At 48.5% G+C, this 16258-nt stretch overlaps 1 protein-coding gene across 1 annotated transcript in view; it reads right to left on the minus strand.

The window, feature by feature from the left end:
• Positions 1-16258, minus strand: part of NEMF (nuclear export mediator factor) — a 73248-nt gene that overhangs the window by 52306 nt on the left and 4684 nt on the right. The window contains exons 5-25 of the mRNA XM_075330151.1: positions 15850-15998; positions 15366-15433; positions 15205-15291; positions 14819-14892; positions 14597-14667; positions 14001-14076; positions 13207-13269; positions 13014-13091; positions 12732-12940; positions 12299-12481; positions 12108-12171; positions 11935-12023; positions 11279-11382; positions 9444-9506; positions 8900-9012; positions 8280-8337; positions 8136-8194; positions 7831-7951; positions 7327-7576; positions 7198-7246; positions 7063-7109 (exon numbers count right to left, since the gene is read on the minus strand). Coding sequence (XP_075186266.1) covers positions 7063-7109; positions 7198-7246; positions 7327-7576; positions 7831-7951; positions 8136-8194; positions 8280-8337; positions 8900-9012; positions 9444-9506; positions 11279-11382; positions 11935-12023; positions 12108-12171; positions 12299-12481; positions 12732-12940; positions 13014-13091; positions 13207-13269; positions 14001-14076; positions 14597-14667; positions 14819-14892; positions 15205-15291; positions 15366-15433; positions 15850-15998 — 2075 coding nt within the window. The remainder of the gene's footprint in view (positions 1-7062; positions 7110-7197; positions 7247-7326; positions 7577-7830; positions 7952-8135; positions 8195-8279; positions 8338-8899; positions 9013-9443; positions 9507-11278; positions 11383-11934; positions 12024-12107; positions 12172-12298; positions 12482-12731; positions 12941-13013; positions 13092-13206; positions 13270-14000; positions 14077-14596; positions 14668-14818; positions 14893-15204; positions 15292-15365; positions 15434-15849; positions 15999-16258) is intronic.

Genomic DNA, 16258 nt, shown 5'->3' on the forward strand with positions numbered 1-16258 from the left:
TAGCAATGTTATACTGTCTTAGACCCAGTCTGACAAAGATGGTTCCCATCAGAGAAGATAAACCCTCCATCCTATGCAGCTCTGCTTGTTATACAGTGTGTCTACCCATATCTTGTCCACCGCCATTAACTTGAGAACGGCGGCAGCTATAGGCATAGAAGTGGTGTCTAGGTATAGTAAAGTAGCCATACGCTACGCAATGAAACCACCTATAGCGTCACCTGGTGGAAAACAACGGAGTTAGCATTTTCTTTTTCGCTCCTAATTGGGAGACCCAGACAATTGGGTGTATAGCTACTGCCTCCGGAGGCCGCACAAAGTACTACACTTAAAAGTGTAAGGCCCCTCCCCTTCTGGCTATACACCCCCCCCGTGGGAGCACGGGTCCTTCAGTTTTTTGCTTTGTGCGAAGGAGGTCAGACACGCACGCATAGCTCCACTGTTTAGTCAGCAGCAGCTGCTGACTATGTCGGATGGAAGAAAAGAGGACCCATACAAGGGTCCCCAGCATGCTCCCTTCTCACCCCACTTTCTGTCGGTGGTGCTTGTTAAGGTTGAGGTACCCATTGCGGGTACGGAGGCTGGAGCCCACATGCTGATTCCTTCCCCATCCCCATTAGGGCTCTGGGCGAGGTGGGATTTTACCGGTCTCCAGGCACAGAGACCGTGCTCCATCCGCAGCCCCTGGAGAAGCCGCTGGATTTGGAGCTGAGTATCGTCAGGGACATGGCCCTGCTCCGTCAAGGTACTCTGTGTCCCCGTGCATACGCGCGCACACCGCAGCATTGCTGGGTGTGTTAGTGCGCCGGGGACAACAGCGCTGCTGCGCTTGTGCCATTTCCTCACTTCAGCTTAGCTGAGTGGGTAGACTCAGGGAGAACGGTCGCGCCGGCCGCTGGGACTGCGACGCGGCTGGGACTTGTGGTGCGCCGGGGACTTCCGCGCTGGCCGTGCATATATCACGGCCGCGCTTATTACTACAGTCCCCGGCTTTTGCGGCCTAGTTCGTTCGTTCCCGCCTCCGCACCTGCCAGTCAGGAGGAGGGCGGGACGCTGTACAGAGCATCAGCGCTGAGGGCTGGAGTCTTTTTTACATACTCCAGCCCTCACACCAGGCACAGTAGGACGCAGTTTCCCGCTCTTTGTTTGTGGCACGCCCACGGTCCGCCCCTCTTCACAGAACGCCGGCAGCCATTCCTGCCTGCACGCTGAGCTGCAGAGGGGAGACGGGGAGACCCAGACACGGGATTCTACGGCCTCATACCCGCTGTTCAGCGGGCGGTAAGCAGCCCTCAAGGGCTCACCCCCACTTGTGCCGTTTGTATACTGAGTATTTTGTGTTTGCAAATACTTGTACTGTACGGTCGCTGGTGATTCTCGGCTATATACCCTCCTAGATTACAAGGAGGCAACAGCATGTCGTCCACAAAACGCAAGGGTGCCAAGGCACAGACATTATATGCTGCCTGTACCGCATGTGGGGCTGCTCTACCGGCAGGTTCCACTGACCCCCATTGTGTGCAGTGCTCGGCCCCTGTGCAACTTGCACAGCCGGGGCCTCTGCTGGACGTGACCCAGGGTGTACCACCTGTGAATGCTGTCCAGGTGACAGGAATAGAGTTTGCAGCTTTTGCTGACAGATTGTCTATGACCATGTCAAAGATTCTTGAAACATTGCAGTCTAGACCAGTAACTCAGACCATGGACACTGTGGCATCATTGCTCCCTGGTCCCCCTCAGCTGGAACACTTCCAAGCTCCGGGGGTGTCACATTCACCCCAGGGTGACGATTCTGACTCGGACGACAGTCCCAGACAACCTAAGCGGGCTCGTTATGAGGGGCCCTCAACTTCGTCTCACTGGTCAGGATCCCAGCGGGACGAATCTATGGGTGATGAGGCGGATTTAACTGATCAGGATTCTGATCCTGGGTCCGCTCTCAATCTGAATACACCGGATGGTGACGCCATAGTGAATGATCTTATAGCGTCCATCAATAGGATGTTAGATATTTCTCCGCCAGCTCCTACTGAGGAGGAGGCAGCTTCACAGCAGGAGAAATTCCATTTCAGATATCCCAAGCGTAAATTAAGCACTTTTCTGGACCACGCTGACTTTAGAGACGCTATCCAGAAACACCACGCTTATCCTGAGAAGCGGTTTTCTAAACGGCTTAAAGATACACGCTATCCTTTTCCCCCTGACGTGGTCAAGGGTTGGACCCAGTGTCCCAAGGTGGACCCTCCAATCTCCAGGCTTGCAGCTAGATCCTTAGTTGCAGTAGAAGATGGAGCGGCACTTAAAGATGCCACTGACAGGCAGATGGAACTCTGGCTGAAATCCATCTATGAAGCTATTGGAGCGTCGTTGGCGCCAGCTTTCGCAGCCGTATGGGCACTCCAAGCTATTTCAGCTGGGCTTATACAAGTCGACTCGGTCACACGTACATCTGCCCCGCAGGTGGCACCATTGACCTCTCAAATGTCTGCATTCGCGTCTTACGCGATTAATGCTGTCCTGGACTCTACGAGCCGTACGGCGGTGGCGTCAGCCAACTCCGTGGTTTTGCGCAGAGCCCTGTGATTGAGAGAATGGAAAGCAGATTCTGCTTCCAAGAAGTGCTTAACCAGTTTGCCCTTTTCTCGTGACCGATTGTTTGGGGAGCGTTTGGATGAAATCATTAAACACTCCAAGGGTAAGGACTCATCCTTACCTCAACACAGACAAAACAAGCCCCAACAAAGGAGGGGTCAGTCTGGTTTTCGGTCCTTTCGAGGCTCAGGCAGGTCCCAATTCTCCTCGTCCAAGAGGACTCAAAAGGATCAGAGAGGCTCAGATTCTTGGCGGACGCAGTCACGCCCAAAAAAGACAGCAGGAAGAACCGTTACCAAGACGGCTTCCTCATGACTTTCAGCCTCCTCTCTCCGCATCCTCGGTCGGTGGCAGGCTCTCCCGCTTTGGTGGCATTTGGCTGTCACAGGTCAAAGACCGTTGGGTGAGGGACATTCTGTCTCACGGGTACAGGATAGAGTTCAGCTCTCGTCCTCCAACTCGTTTCTTCAGAACTTCCCCACCGCCCGACCGAGCCGATGCTCTGCTGCAGGCGGTGGCCGCTCTAAAGGCGGAAGGAGTGGTGACTTCCGTTCCTCTTCAGGAACAAGGTCACGGTTTTTACTCCAATCTGTTTGTGGTGCCAAAGAAGGACGGGTCCTTTCGGCCCGTCCTGGATCTAAAGCTGCTCAACAAACACGTAAAAACCAGGAGGTTCCGGATGGAATCTCTCCGCTCCGTCATAGCCTCAATGTCTCAAGGAGATTTCTTAGCATCAATAGACATCAAGGATGCTTATCTTCACGTGCCGATTGCGCCAGAGCATCAGCGTTTTCTACGCTTCGTTATAAAAAGCGAACACCTGCAGTTCGTAGCGTTACCTTTCGGGCTGGCAACAGCCCCTCGGGTCTTCACCAAGGTCATGGCAGCAGTAGTAGCTGTCCTGCACTCGCAGGGTCACTCCGTGATCCCGTATTTGGACGATCTACTTATAAAAGGCACCCTCTCAAGAGGCATGCCAACACAGTCTGAACGTGGCACTGAAGACTCTCCAGAGTTTCGGGTGGATTATCAACTTTTCAAAGTCAAATCTAACCCCGACCCAATCACTAACATATCTTGGCATGGAGTTTCATACTCTCTCAGCGATAGTGAAGCTTCCACTGGACAAGCAGTGCTCTCTGCAGACAGGGGTGCAATCTCTCCTGCAGAACCAGTCCCACTCCTTGAGGCGCCTCATGCATTTCCTAGGGAAGATGGTGGCAGCAATGGAAGCAGTCCCTTTCGCGCAGTTTCATCTGCGCCCTCTACAATGGGACATTCTCCGCCAATGGGACGGGAAGTCGACGTCCCTCGACAGGGATGTCTCCCTCTCTCAGGCAACCAAGGACTCTCTCCGATGGTGGCTTCTTCCCACCTCATTGTCAAAAGGAAAGTCGTTCCTACCCCCATCCTGGGCGGTGGTCACGACAGATGCGAGCCTATCAGGGTGGGGAGCAGTGTTTCTTCACCACAGGGCTCAGGGTACGTGGACTCAGAGAGAGTCCACCCTTCAGATCAATGTTCTGGAAATCAGAGCAGTCTATCTTGCTCTGCGAGCCTTCCAAAAGTGGCTGGAGGGCAAGCAGATCCGGATTCAGTCGGACAATTCCACAGCGGTGGCGTACATCAACCACCAAGGGGGAACACGCAGTCGACAAGCCTTTCAAGAAGTCCGGCGGATTCTGACGTGGGTGGAAAACACAGCATCCACCATATCCGCAGTTCACATCCCAGGCGTGGAAAACTGGGAAGCAGACTTTCTCAGTCCCCAGGGCATGGACGCAGGGGAATGGTCCCTTCACCCGGACGTGTTTCAGGAGATCTGTCGCCGCTGGGGGATGCCGGACGTCGACCTGATGGCGTCACGGCACAACAACAAGGTCCCGGTTTTCATGGCACGGTCTCACGATCACCGAGCTCTGGCGGCAGACGCCTTAGTTCAGGATTGGTCGCAGTTCCGACTACCTTATGTGTTCCCACCTCTGGCATTGTTGCCCAGAGTGATCCGCAAAATCAGGTCCGACTGCCGTTGCGCCATTCTCGTCGCTCCAGACTGGCCAAGGAGGTCGTGGTACCCGGATCTGTGGCATCTCACGGTAGGACAACCGTGGGCGCTACCAGGCCGTCCAGACTTGCTGTCTCAAGGGCCGTTTTTCCATCTGAATTCTGCGGCCCTGAACCTGACTGTGTGGCCATTGAGTCCTGGTTCCTAGGGACCTCAGGTTTATCTCATGATGTTGTTGCCACCATGAGACAGGCTAGGAAACCATCCTCCGCCAAGATCTACCACAGAACGTGGAAGATATTCTTATCTTGGTGCTCTGCTCAGGGAGTTTCTCCCTGGCCATTTGCATTGCCTATTTTTCTTTCCTTCCTGCAGTCTGGGTTGGAAAAAGGTTTGTCGCTTAGCTCCCTTAAAGGACAAGTCTCTGCGCTATCCGTATTCTTTCAGAAGCGCCTGGCGCGACTTCCTAAGGTACGCACGTTCCTGCAAGGGGTTTGTCATATCATTCCCCCTTACAAGCGGCCATTGGAACCCTGGGATCTGAACAAGGTTCTGATTGCTCTCCAGAAGCCGCCTTTCGAGCCTATGAAGGAGATTTCCTTTTCTCGGCTTTCACAGAAAGTGGCTTTTCTGGTGGCGGTCACGTCTCTTCGGAGAGTGTCAGAGCTGGCGGCGTTATCTTGCAAATCTCCCTTCCTGGTGTTTCACCAAGACAAGGTAGTACTGCGTCCAATTCCAGAGTTTCTTCCCAAGGTGGTATCTTCCTTTCATCTCAATCAGGATATCACTTTACCATCTTTGTGTCCGCATCCAGTTCACCAATTTGAAAAGGGTTTACATCTGTTGTACCTGGTGAGAGCACTCAGGATCTACATTTCCCGCACGGCGTCTCTGCGCCGTTCGGATGCACTCTTTATCCTGGTCGCTGGTCAGCATAAAGGGTCGCAAGCTTCCAAATCCACCCTTGCGCGGTGGATCAAGGAACCAATTCTTCACGCCTACCGTTCTGCTGGGCTTCCGACTCCTTCTGGACTGAAGGCCCATTCTACCAGAGCCGTGGGTGCGTCCTGGGCATTACGGCATCAGGCTACGGCTCAGCAGGTGTGCCAGGCGGCTACCTGGTCGAGTCTGCACACTTTCACCAAGCATTATCAGGTGCATACCTACGCTTCGGCGGATGCCAGCCTAGGTAGACAAGTCCTGCAGGCGGCGGTGGCCCACCTGTAAGAAAGGGCTGCCTGACAGCCCGATCGCGAGGTATTATTTTACCCACCCAGGGACTGCTTTTGGACGTCCCAATTGTCTGGGTCTCCCAATTAGGAGCGAAAAAGAAGAAGGGAATTTTGTTTACTTACCGTAAATTCCTTTTCTTCTAGCTCCAATTGGGAGACCCAGCACCCGCCCTGTTTTTCTGAGGGTATTTGTTTTTCGGGTGCACATGTTGTTCATGTTAATAACTTACGTTCTCCGATATTGTTTATCGGATTGAATTTGTTTTTGAAACAGTTATTGGCTTTCCTCCTTCTTGCTTTTGCACTAAAACTGAAGGACCCGTGCTCCCACGGGGGGGTGTATAGCCAGAAGGGGAGGGGCCTTACACTTTTAAGTGTAGTACTTTGTGCGGCCTCCGGAGGCAGTAGCTATACACCCAATTGTCTGGGTCTCCCAATTGGAGCTAGAAGAAAAGGAATTTACGGTAAGTAAACAAAATTCCCTTCTTTATCTCGAAAACGGAACGAGAGAGAAAAAAAGTGAATGATAAATTGTAGGGCATCATCAATGCAATACAGAAATGCTATGATACCTATGACCCCCAAAACATTGAATGCTGGTCACGCATATGGCGCTCATTTAACTTTGATGCTCAAAAGTGGCCCCCGTCAGCTGCAATGCACATCTGGACTCTGCACAGCATACTGTATCTTGCTGCACGTTGTGCAATATGGTAGGTGACACGTTTGCACAAGCATCTGTGATACGTCGTCGTAGGCCCTGCAATGTTGGTGGAGGGGTCGCATACACCTGCTGTTTGATGTGACTTCACAGAAAGAAGTCCAATGGGGTCAGGTCAGGTGAGCGTGGAGGCCACTCCACACAGCCACCATACCCAATGACTTGTAGGAAGGTCTCCATGAGGTATCGCTTCACATCCGCAGCCTTGTGAGTTTTACACGTTTTAATCATAGCATTTCTGTATGTAAGGTGTCGATTCGAATTGAATTGATTATGCCCTACAATTTTTTAATTCACTTTTTTCTCCATCTCGTTCCGTTTGAGATAAAAATGCTAACTCCGTTGTTTTCCACCAGGTGGCTCTATAGGTGGTTTCATTGCGTAGCGCATGGCTACTTTACTATACCTAGACACCACTTCTATGCCTATAGCTGCCGCCGCTCTCAAGTTAACGGCGGTGAGAAGATATATATGATACAATGTATGTATCAGCTCCTAAAAGTGTCACTTACCGTCTCTCTTTTGCTGATAAGTGTTTCCGACCAACAGACTTGTCATTCTAATGGGGAGAAGAAAGGGTTAACAGAAAAAAAAACACACAAAAAACAATTAAGGACTCTGTGGATACACCAATAATTAGATCTCACCCCCTCTGCTAGATCGCCATGATGCACTACAGCCGGTTTGTTCAGTGTCCTACAAAGAATTGCAATGGTTAGATAAGGGATTAGAGGGGTAACGTCCTACGGCGTTTATGAGACTCCATAAGAAACTACCTCTTTGCATGGAGATGGGACAAGTCTATGGCTGTATCGGGGTAGGCTACTTCTTCCTCTTCTTTCACTGTGCTGAGATTTTCTGTAGAATGTGAGCTCCCAGCGTCACTCTCTTCATCCGAGTGCCCATCTGAGACCTGTTCGTGATTAGCAATGTCCTCATACTTAGGTTCAGCGCCGTCCTTGTTGTTGTGAGCCTCGTCTTCCTCCTCGTTTTCACTGCTGCTGTCAGTGTCTTCTTCAGGAGCTTCTGTAAGCGGAAGCACAATTGTGAGATTCAGCACTCGTGATTGTTCAGTGCTGATGAATTTTTTTTACTACAAATGTTAGTTTCATAGACATAATTCCTAATAATAGGTTATGGCAGATTGTAAAGTGTAATACCAGCTATGTGCAGAAAATTATAATGCAATGCCATCGATTGGCACCAGAGGGCAGCAAACAATCCTTTCATTATATATTTCTATGTGCTATCTCGTTAATGTAATGCCGTCACTTCCTCACCCAGTGGCTCACTCTCTTCCGCTGCCAGCTCTGTATTACTGCTTGTCACGCTTTCTAGATCTTCATCCTGCACTTTCACTTTGCGCTCACCTTTGTGTCTCCAAACACAAGCCTCATCTACCTAAAAGAAAAAAAATCATATCCTCAGGTAATGGCATTGTTACAAAACAGCCCAAATCTAATCCTACAAGCTACATTTAACCCTCTGCTGTCCAGGCGTCAAAGTCATAAACAGAGTTATACACAACATAAGTAAGAGATGACAAATTAGTCTCTAACGTACATGAGTCTATGGATGTACAAACCTTGAAAAGAAACCCGAATCCCATCATTAGGTAAGAGGGTGGAAGGAAATTCTTTTTTCCTAAAAGAAAGGTTCCAGTGTGACAAAGTGCTGCAGATATCAGGGATTTAGTGACAACAGCATGAAGGTGTCGTGACATCCTCACCTCGGATCATGAAGCTTCCGGTGGTCAGGTACTCTCCTGTTGGAGCTGTCTTTGACACCTGAAATGGACATTATAAAAACATGTAGTTGCATTTATGTCTCGCCTGCCTTTTCGGAATATGACCCCTAGATCTCATTCTCCACATCCCCTGGGAAAACATTTAGTTTTGTGGGGTAAAGGCAGGTGGTCGCTACATGCTAAAGGACATGGCGGCCATTCAGGAAAATGTTCATAAGAACAGAAGCCGCTTCTACAGAGAAGAGATGAGTGAACCCTGGTCCAGCGGCCACATTAGTAGTCCTTGCCCGGTGAACCGCTTCTGACCTGCCGGCGTCCTCAGTTGGCCTGGAGCAAACTCATTATTGCAGTGTGATGTACACTAAATGTGGCGTCAGACCGGCTAATCTGAAGGGTCGGGGATGTCGGCAGGTAAGAGATGGTTCATAGGGCATGGACGACTGATGAGGACACTGGAATACGGTCCTGCAAATCGATTCATCTATAGTGTAGTGCAACTCTACATTTTGGCTCATGGCGGGGGGTCCCGAGTAGAGGCTTCCCCTTTAGGATGTCTGCAGATAATCCCTATAATTTTACACAACAGAACATCAGTACAATACCTGATTATGATGGACCCACCAGGCACTGGTAATGACCCGGGCATCCCATGCAGCACTGTAGCACACCGCCATAGTGCCAGCTTCTGTTAGGCTTCGGGGGGGCACCGGCTCACCTAAGGAAACACATTACAGAGCAGGGTGAATGGGGCTGGTCTGTTCTTGTTGTGTTACAGTCTCTCTACAGGAGTCATATAAAAGAACATTGTGTCTCCTGTGTCCCCCAATGAAGCGAAAGAGAAAGGACATTGTGTCACGAATCTGGAATTCTCAATTCAAGTCCATCATACGTACAACACAATGAAACCTTGTGCTTCAATTCAGCAAAATGTCCAAGTAGGTGGACACTAACTTATTGTTTTGCACTACAAGTTAAGGAAATGGATCCAAGGATAGCTGACGTGTGCAGACTCCATCCTCTCCTATGGTTGTGTTTACGCCTGAGACCCCCTTTAGAGTAAATCTCTTAAACATTACAATATAATGAATATAGATCATATATAATAACTGATAATAGAATAAAGATTAAATCTGTGTAGTTTGTTACCTGTGGGATTCTTAATGACGCAGCTTGTGGCCCCATGCAGGTCAGCGTGCACGTAGATATCACCTAGACATAGAAGAGACCTTATGTTACAGATATCCAGAACAAACATCCCGGCATAAAAATTATTATAGTTTGGCACAGAACTGCAAGACTGTCTTGCCCCAAAGGGCCCCGGTACGGGTGTAGCCTCTAACGCAGCAGTTTTATCTCCCATCACTGGATTAGAGACACTCACAATGTGGCATTACTTCAAACTAGGTGTTAAGACCTTAAATGTCACCATCCGCTGTAATTTTTAGCAATGCAGTGACCCCACGGGTCATGTTTAGGCTCATTCCTCAGACATCCTAATTTCAATAGAGGGAAGTGTGAGCGCTGCAACCCATCACTAGACACAGACAGGCTGCAGCGCTCACGTGACAGTGTCCTGTACGCATCAGCAGGTACAGCGCTGACATCACTGGAATGCTGTCGATTTTGCAGGAGAGTACAATTTTAATTTTAGATGGGGCCCTGTTGCATCTAAGAAAGGGTTTCCAAGTCTTGAGCATCCCCTTTAAGTCATCAATGTTATCAGGGCTTGTGACCTCAGGCAGTCATAGTCTTTTCATCTAGTATGAAGCCTTTAAGGTGACATGCCCCACTTCAAGTATGGGCCACCACTGCTCCTATGTATAGCTGCCGGGATAGTCTGATATCTACCGGGCCTCGCAAACAACGAGTCATGTGGTTTCCTTTGTAATGTCATTGTGAAGAGCTGGCAATGTCATACTTACCTTCTGTAGTTACAATAATATGTTCTTGATAACCCACCGGTGATGTCCTGAGCCAGTCAGTGCAGTCTCTTGAGTTACTGGTAGTAAAATAATAGTTGCCCCCTCCTAATATCACCGATCACCCTCCACCCATAGCAGCACATTCTCTCATTTCCCTCCATGGCAGAATATCCTCTTATACCACCTACAGCGGCATGTTCTTCAGTTAGCAGTAGATTCTCTTCTCCCTCCAAAACAGCACACCTGCCATGAAGTTTGGCTTAAGAGTGGGGCTCAATATTATAAAAGCAATCCCTTCCCAACATAAAATTCTCACCCTCACCTACAAAGCTGTCCGCAGTGTTGTGCTGCCCACATCTCCTCTCTCTTCTACCACCCTAACCCGTCTTTTTCCTAGTGCTGCGCTGCCCTACATCTTCTCTCTTCTACCACACTAACAGTCTTCTCCACAGTGCTCCACTGCCCTACATCTTCTCTTCTACCACACTAACTATCCTCTCCACAGTGCTGCGCTGCCCTACCTCTCCTCTCTCTTTTACCACCCCAACTGTCCTCTTCACAGTGCTGCGCTGCCATACATCCCTTCCTCCTCTGTCTACCACACTATCTTTCTCTTCATTCTGCTTATGATCGGACAACATCTTCCATAATCCAAACCTCTTACTCCTGTCTTCACAACACTTTTCTCATGCTGCAATTATTCTCTGCAATGCACTACATCATAATAATGCAGAACATCTTTGAAAATAATGGTGGCCACACAGAATATGAACACTTTGGGCACAATTTGGCTATTTTTCACTTAGGGGTGTACTCACTTTTGTTGCCAGCGGGTTAGACATTAATGGGTGTGTGGTGAATTATTTACACTGTTATACAAGCTGCGCACTGACACTGTACATTGTATCACAGGGGCAGATCTGCAGTGTTGTCCCATGAAAAGATAATAAAATATTTACAAACTGTGATGGGGTGTACTCACTTTTGTGATATACTGTACATACATATACACACCCACACACATAGCAGGATGTACAAAATAATATCCGAGTTGCTCACCAGGTCGCAGGTATCTCTTCACAATCATCTCATTCTGTTGCTGGTCTCTTCCAGCTATGACCAGGTAATTTTCAGAGCTTATAAACCACAGAAATTTTTCAAACCTGATGATATAAGAAACCTATATTGTAGCAAGAACTGAATACGAACTTGGCATTCAACACAGCGCCAGCACTAATGCTGCAATCTGCCGCAGGTGCCAAGGGCTGTTCTAGCTCTGGAGATTAGTTTGGTACAGGGCCGGGGACTCCCATCAGGCACAGGCTGCCGGGGACTCCCATCAGGCACAGGCTGCCGGGGACTCCCATCAGGCACAGGCTGCCGGGGACTCCCATCAGGCACAGGCTGCCGGGGACTCCCATCAGGCACAGGCTGCCGGGGACTCCCATCAGGCACAGGCTGCCGGGGACTCCCATCAGGCACAGGCTGCCGGGGACTCCCATCAGGCACAGGCTGCCGGGGACTCCCATCAGGCACAGGCTGCCGGGGACTCCCATCAGGCACAGGCTGCCGGGGACTCCCATCAGGCACAGGCTGCCGGGGACTCCCATCAGGCACAGGCTGCCGGGGACTCCCATCAGGCACAGGCTGCCGGGGACTCCCATCAGGCACATGCTAATGCCCTGACCCTATACACTGATATCTAGTGGTCTTACCAGTACACTTTCCGGGCTTTCTGGATGGTGCTGACAGTCTGCACCTCTTTCAGCGTCTGTTTGGTTTTCTTTTCTGCCGATTTGAAAGCCTGTGACATAAAAATAACCATTGTGCGTTGTTCAATCCTCACTTATGATTCAGCCTTAAGCAATTCCAATCTAATAGATTTTACCTTTTCTGCAGCTTCCACCGTTTTCTGAGTTTTCTTGGCTGCATGTCGCTTGTGATCATAATACCTTCAAATAAATAAATCAGTATGACGTCTGCCAGGCGGATAATGTTCCTTGTAATGTGCTAACATACATGTGGCCTCTAGGGGCAGTATAGTACAGCAGCCTTTCTATTGGACGTGTTCAGACTCACTTTTTGGCATTGGCATAGGCAGACAGGCTGAGGTCCACATCCACCAGTGTGGGTTTGTTCTTCTGCGTTTTCTTTGGGTGCGGTTTGTTTTTGCCCTTTTTTTTCTTTCCTTTTGGCTCGTCGATTTCCAGTTTTTCATCAACCTCTTCATCCTCGTCTTCTTCAGATAACGTGTACGGATTTCTGCAGATGGAGATAACATTTATTTAAGACATATATTATTTTATTGACCTCGTAGTGATAGGCAAAGTCCCAGGTGACTGCATATTGGGCCATAGCAGGAGCCACACCGCCTGTATGGCTGCTGGTCCCCATAATGACTGGATTTAAGGACTAGGGTCACCATCCCTTATAGAGGGGGACATAATGACCTTCTTAGAAGGTAGCACCACCTTGGGACACCTCTCTAAGTGCAGGAGCCATGCCCACTTACTTCAGCAGCATGGTGATGTGATTTGTCTTCAGCTTCAGCTCCTTGATGGCGAGGGCAACGGGGTCTCCCTGAGCCTGCGCCTCCTTCACGATGACCCCAATCTCCGTCCAGTCGATCTGATTGGCCAAGGCGCTGCGTACGATTTGCACCGCGCGATCCACAATGTTCAGGTTCATTTCGATGAGCTCTCCTTTGGCTTTGTCAATTTCCTACAAGTTCATGGCACGATGATGAGACACTGCGCATTGTGTCCGAGAGCCGCCATCATGAAGGCGCACGTACCTGAGCAATGTGCAGAGACTCCAGACGCTGCTCGTGGTCTTTACGGACGTTGTCCAATTTTTTCAGGGCTTGTTTCTCCTAAAAGTGAAAAGGGCAAAAAGCAAAACTAGAAGTTTGTATTTCTGGGTCTGGAATTTCTGCACTACTGGAATAAAGAAATTTTACAGGACATAATATAAACTATGCCGTGTACCTGCTGTAAGGCTTTCAGATCAATCTTCTGACCTTCCAACTTGGAGTAAAATTCATCAACTGCCTTCAAGAACAAAAAGCAAGAAAAATAATGGTCTACCTCTTAAAGGAATCTTCTGGCTCTGCTCACTTCCACATCATGAGGCTGACAACATCACATCTGCTAATACCTGTATTCCTTAGAATAGCGCGGGGGCAATATACTGGGCATGATATCTGCAGACATCACCTGCAACCTTGTGGTATCAGTAGACGGGACGTCACCTCCGCAGGTGGACAGGAGTCAGAGTATGACTTTATATCAAATCGATGTATAAATGAGACACAAGTATATGTGCAATGATGACGAGTAATGCAGTGGACACTGGGGAAATTGTGAAGAAGGATCCTGAGCAAAGAGTAAAATGGCCACTACAGCTCCTTAATGTACTTTGACACCGCACACAAGATGTAGACTTCGCCCCTTCCCTTGATTGCCCACTCCTTTATGTGCGAATGCTGCAGTAAAGGTCATCGCAGTGGATAATGGCGTAACCCCAAGCCAATGGGTCCAAATGCAAAATGTGTGTGTGTGTGTGTGTGTGTGTGTGTGTGTGTGTGTGTGTGTGTGTGTGTGTGTGTGTTTTCACCATAATTTAAAGTAGAGGAGGTCAACCAGAGCCTCTCTCCAGGTGACCAATACCGACAGCAATGGCCACAACTAAGATCCAATCTAATACATGTGCCATGCTACAGGTGGAGTAGTCAGAAATGGTGCTCGGAGAAGTGCCCACCTACCCTGTAATGTGGACGTACCTTATCAAAATTGTCAAATTCCACATATGGGCAGTTTCCGTGCTGTGTGAAGAGGAACGGATGAAATTCTTCATACCTAAGTGTAAACAATAATCCACCAATAACTTTCCACAATATTGTGTTAAAAAAAATAAAATAAAATAAAAAGTGATTTACAAAATAATAAAATCTTGTGCATGGAAAAAGCAACAGAGAATCAACCAATCAGAAAACAACTTGAAATTTTCGGCATTGTCTTGTATTAGAATAATAAAAGCAGTGGCGTAACGAGGAGCTCATAGGCCCCAATGTAAAACCTCTAGCAGGAGCCCTCACTTATCAAGGGTCTTCTCATATTTCTCATTTGGGCCATGGGGACATTTAAAGCTCCAGGAGTTTGAGGGAAACGGCACCCAATATAGTTGCTCCCCGGAATACGAGCTGTAAATTGATTATTTACTATGGGGAACGATCGCTTTAGGGCTTTAATAATGGGGGACAGATATTCCACCATTACATGTGTAGAAAATGACAGTGACCCAGAATATGCTGGGAGTTGTAGTGTCACAACCAGGGACAAGCTGTGACACGACCATTGTGGATGCATCAATCCTCACGTGAGAATATCTTCGGTGGGGTTGTGCGGCTCCAGGCTCGGCTTCTTCTCTCTCTTCTGGATAATGTAGCCCTGTTTGATATACAAAATAGAAGGTCATCACCATCTAACAACAGCTCCCATCATTCTCAATAAATGACATGTATGTGAGGTCGTCTGCAGAAGAAACGCTCGACTTCTGCACTTGCGGCCTGTAAATAAGTGGCAGACCTCATCATCTTACCTTTCCTGTAAAATGGGATGTATTTTCCATGTATTCCTCCGCCTTCCTCAAAGCTGAATGAACCTTTTCCAAGTCTAAAAATGAGGAGCATGTGGTCAATGGTAAAAAAACAAAGTTCTTTTGTATCTCACGAGAAAAGTGCCACCAATCCACAGCGTCGGGAGTGGTACTGCAGCTCTGCACCATTCACTGCTGCAATACCAGACACAACCTGTGGACAGTGGTGGTGTAGTTTTCAGAATAAGGCAGCCATTCTTTTCTAATCCCCTTCAAGAAGCCTCATTTGGCATAGTGTGGCCTCAAATACCGAATAGGTCATGTAGCACTAAAATCGAACCTATTGAGTTCACCATCAAAAAAATATAACCATAAAATCAGTCACTGACCTGTGTCCGCCGTCAGCTGCTCGACCTTGATGTTGCTGGACAACCCGGACTCGAGCAGGCAGTGTTCAATCAGGGCGGTGCCATATGCTGTCCCCAAAAAAGTGACACATTACAGTCGGGGTTTTGCCTTGTCCCTTTCTAGTGGTTGAGGAGCTACTTACGTAAATGGGGATTAAGGATCCTCTTCAGTTGATCGCTCTTCTGAGAATTTTCTAAGATTTCTTTCAGTCTGATCAGAAAGGTGGATTTAAAAAAAAAAAAGTTATTATCCAAAAAAAGTCAATAAGTGAAAGAGAAAGACTGCTTCTTTAAGAATTAGAATACCACATTAGGATGCGCACATTAATGTCAGTGATCGACAGCAGCACTTAAATGGTTAACAGCAGCAATCGGAGCTGGATCTGGTCGCTACTGTTACAGGCAGATCGACTGGTGCAGACTCCAGCTCCTGAAACCGCTCCGTAAGACAAATTATTACATCACTGCGGTGTTTACGAGAGCCGCTGCTCATTGTTACAGCAAACAGATCTGAGATCCCTGTCTACCTGGTTGTCAGAAGTTGTAAAGCTGCAATTCCCCTTTAAAACATATGCCTCTGGTGTATGATGGAGCACTGGAGCATCGTACATCATCATTGCCCCTCACCTCTCCATAGTGAGTAGAGGTTCGCGGGGTTTGGCATTATCCACAGGGTAACGTTCTCGTACAGCAAACTTTACATCATCAGCCTCGTCCGTACGAAACCTAAGGATGTTCAGGATGAGGTACTCGTGGTCTGTGAGGACGATGTTCCCCTGGGAAAGAAAAAAAATCCATAATTAATGGGAATGAGGAAAATTAGATGGATGGTCTGCTTTTATTCCAGAAATAGTGCCACTCTGGTCCATAGGCTGCGGCAGGTAATACATATTACAACATAATATGACTATCAACTAGAAATGAAGGATAACGTGTTACTTATGGATGATCCCTACCCCGTGTATATTGCACATACAAAGAAAATCATAACAAAATAGGGGTGACGAGGCCAAGCAGGTCACAAGCACGGGGGGGG

This window comes from Anomaloglossus baeobatrachus, chromosome 12 (genome assembly GCF_048569485.1).
Source record: "Anomaloglossus baeobatrachus isolate aAnoBae1 chromosome 12, aAnoBae1.hap1, whole genome shotgun sequence".
In the NCBI taxonomy this organism is placed as follows: Eukaryota; Metazoa; Chordata; class Amphibia; order Anura; family Aromobatidae; genus Anomaloglossus; species Anomaloglossus baeobatrachus.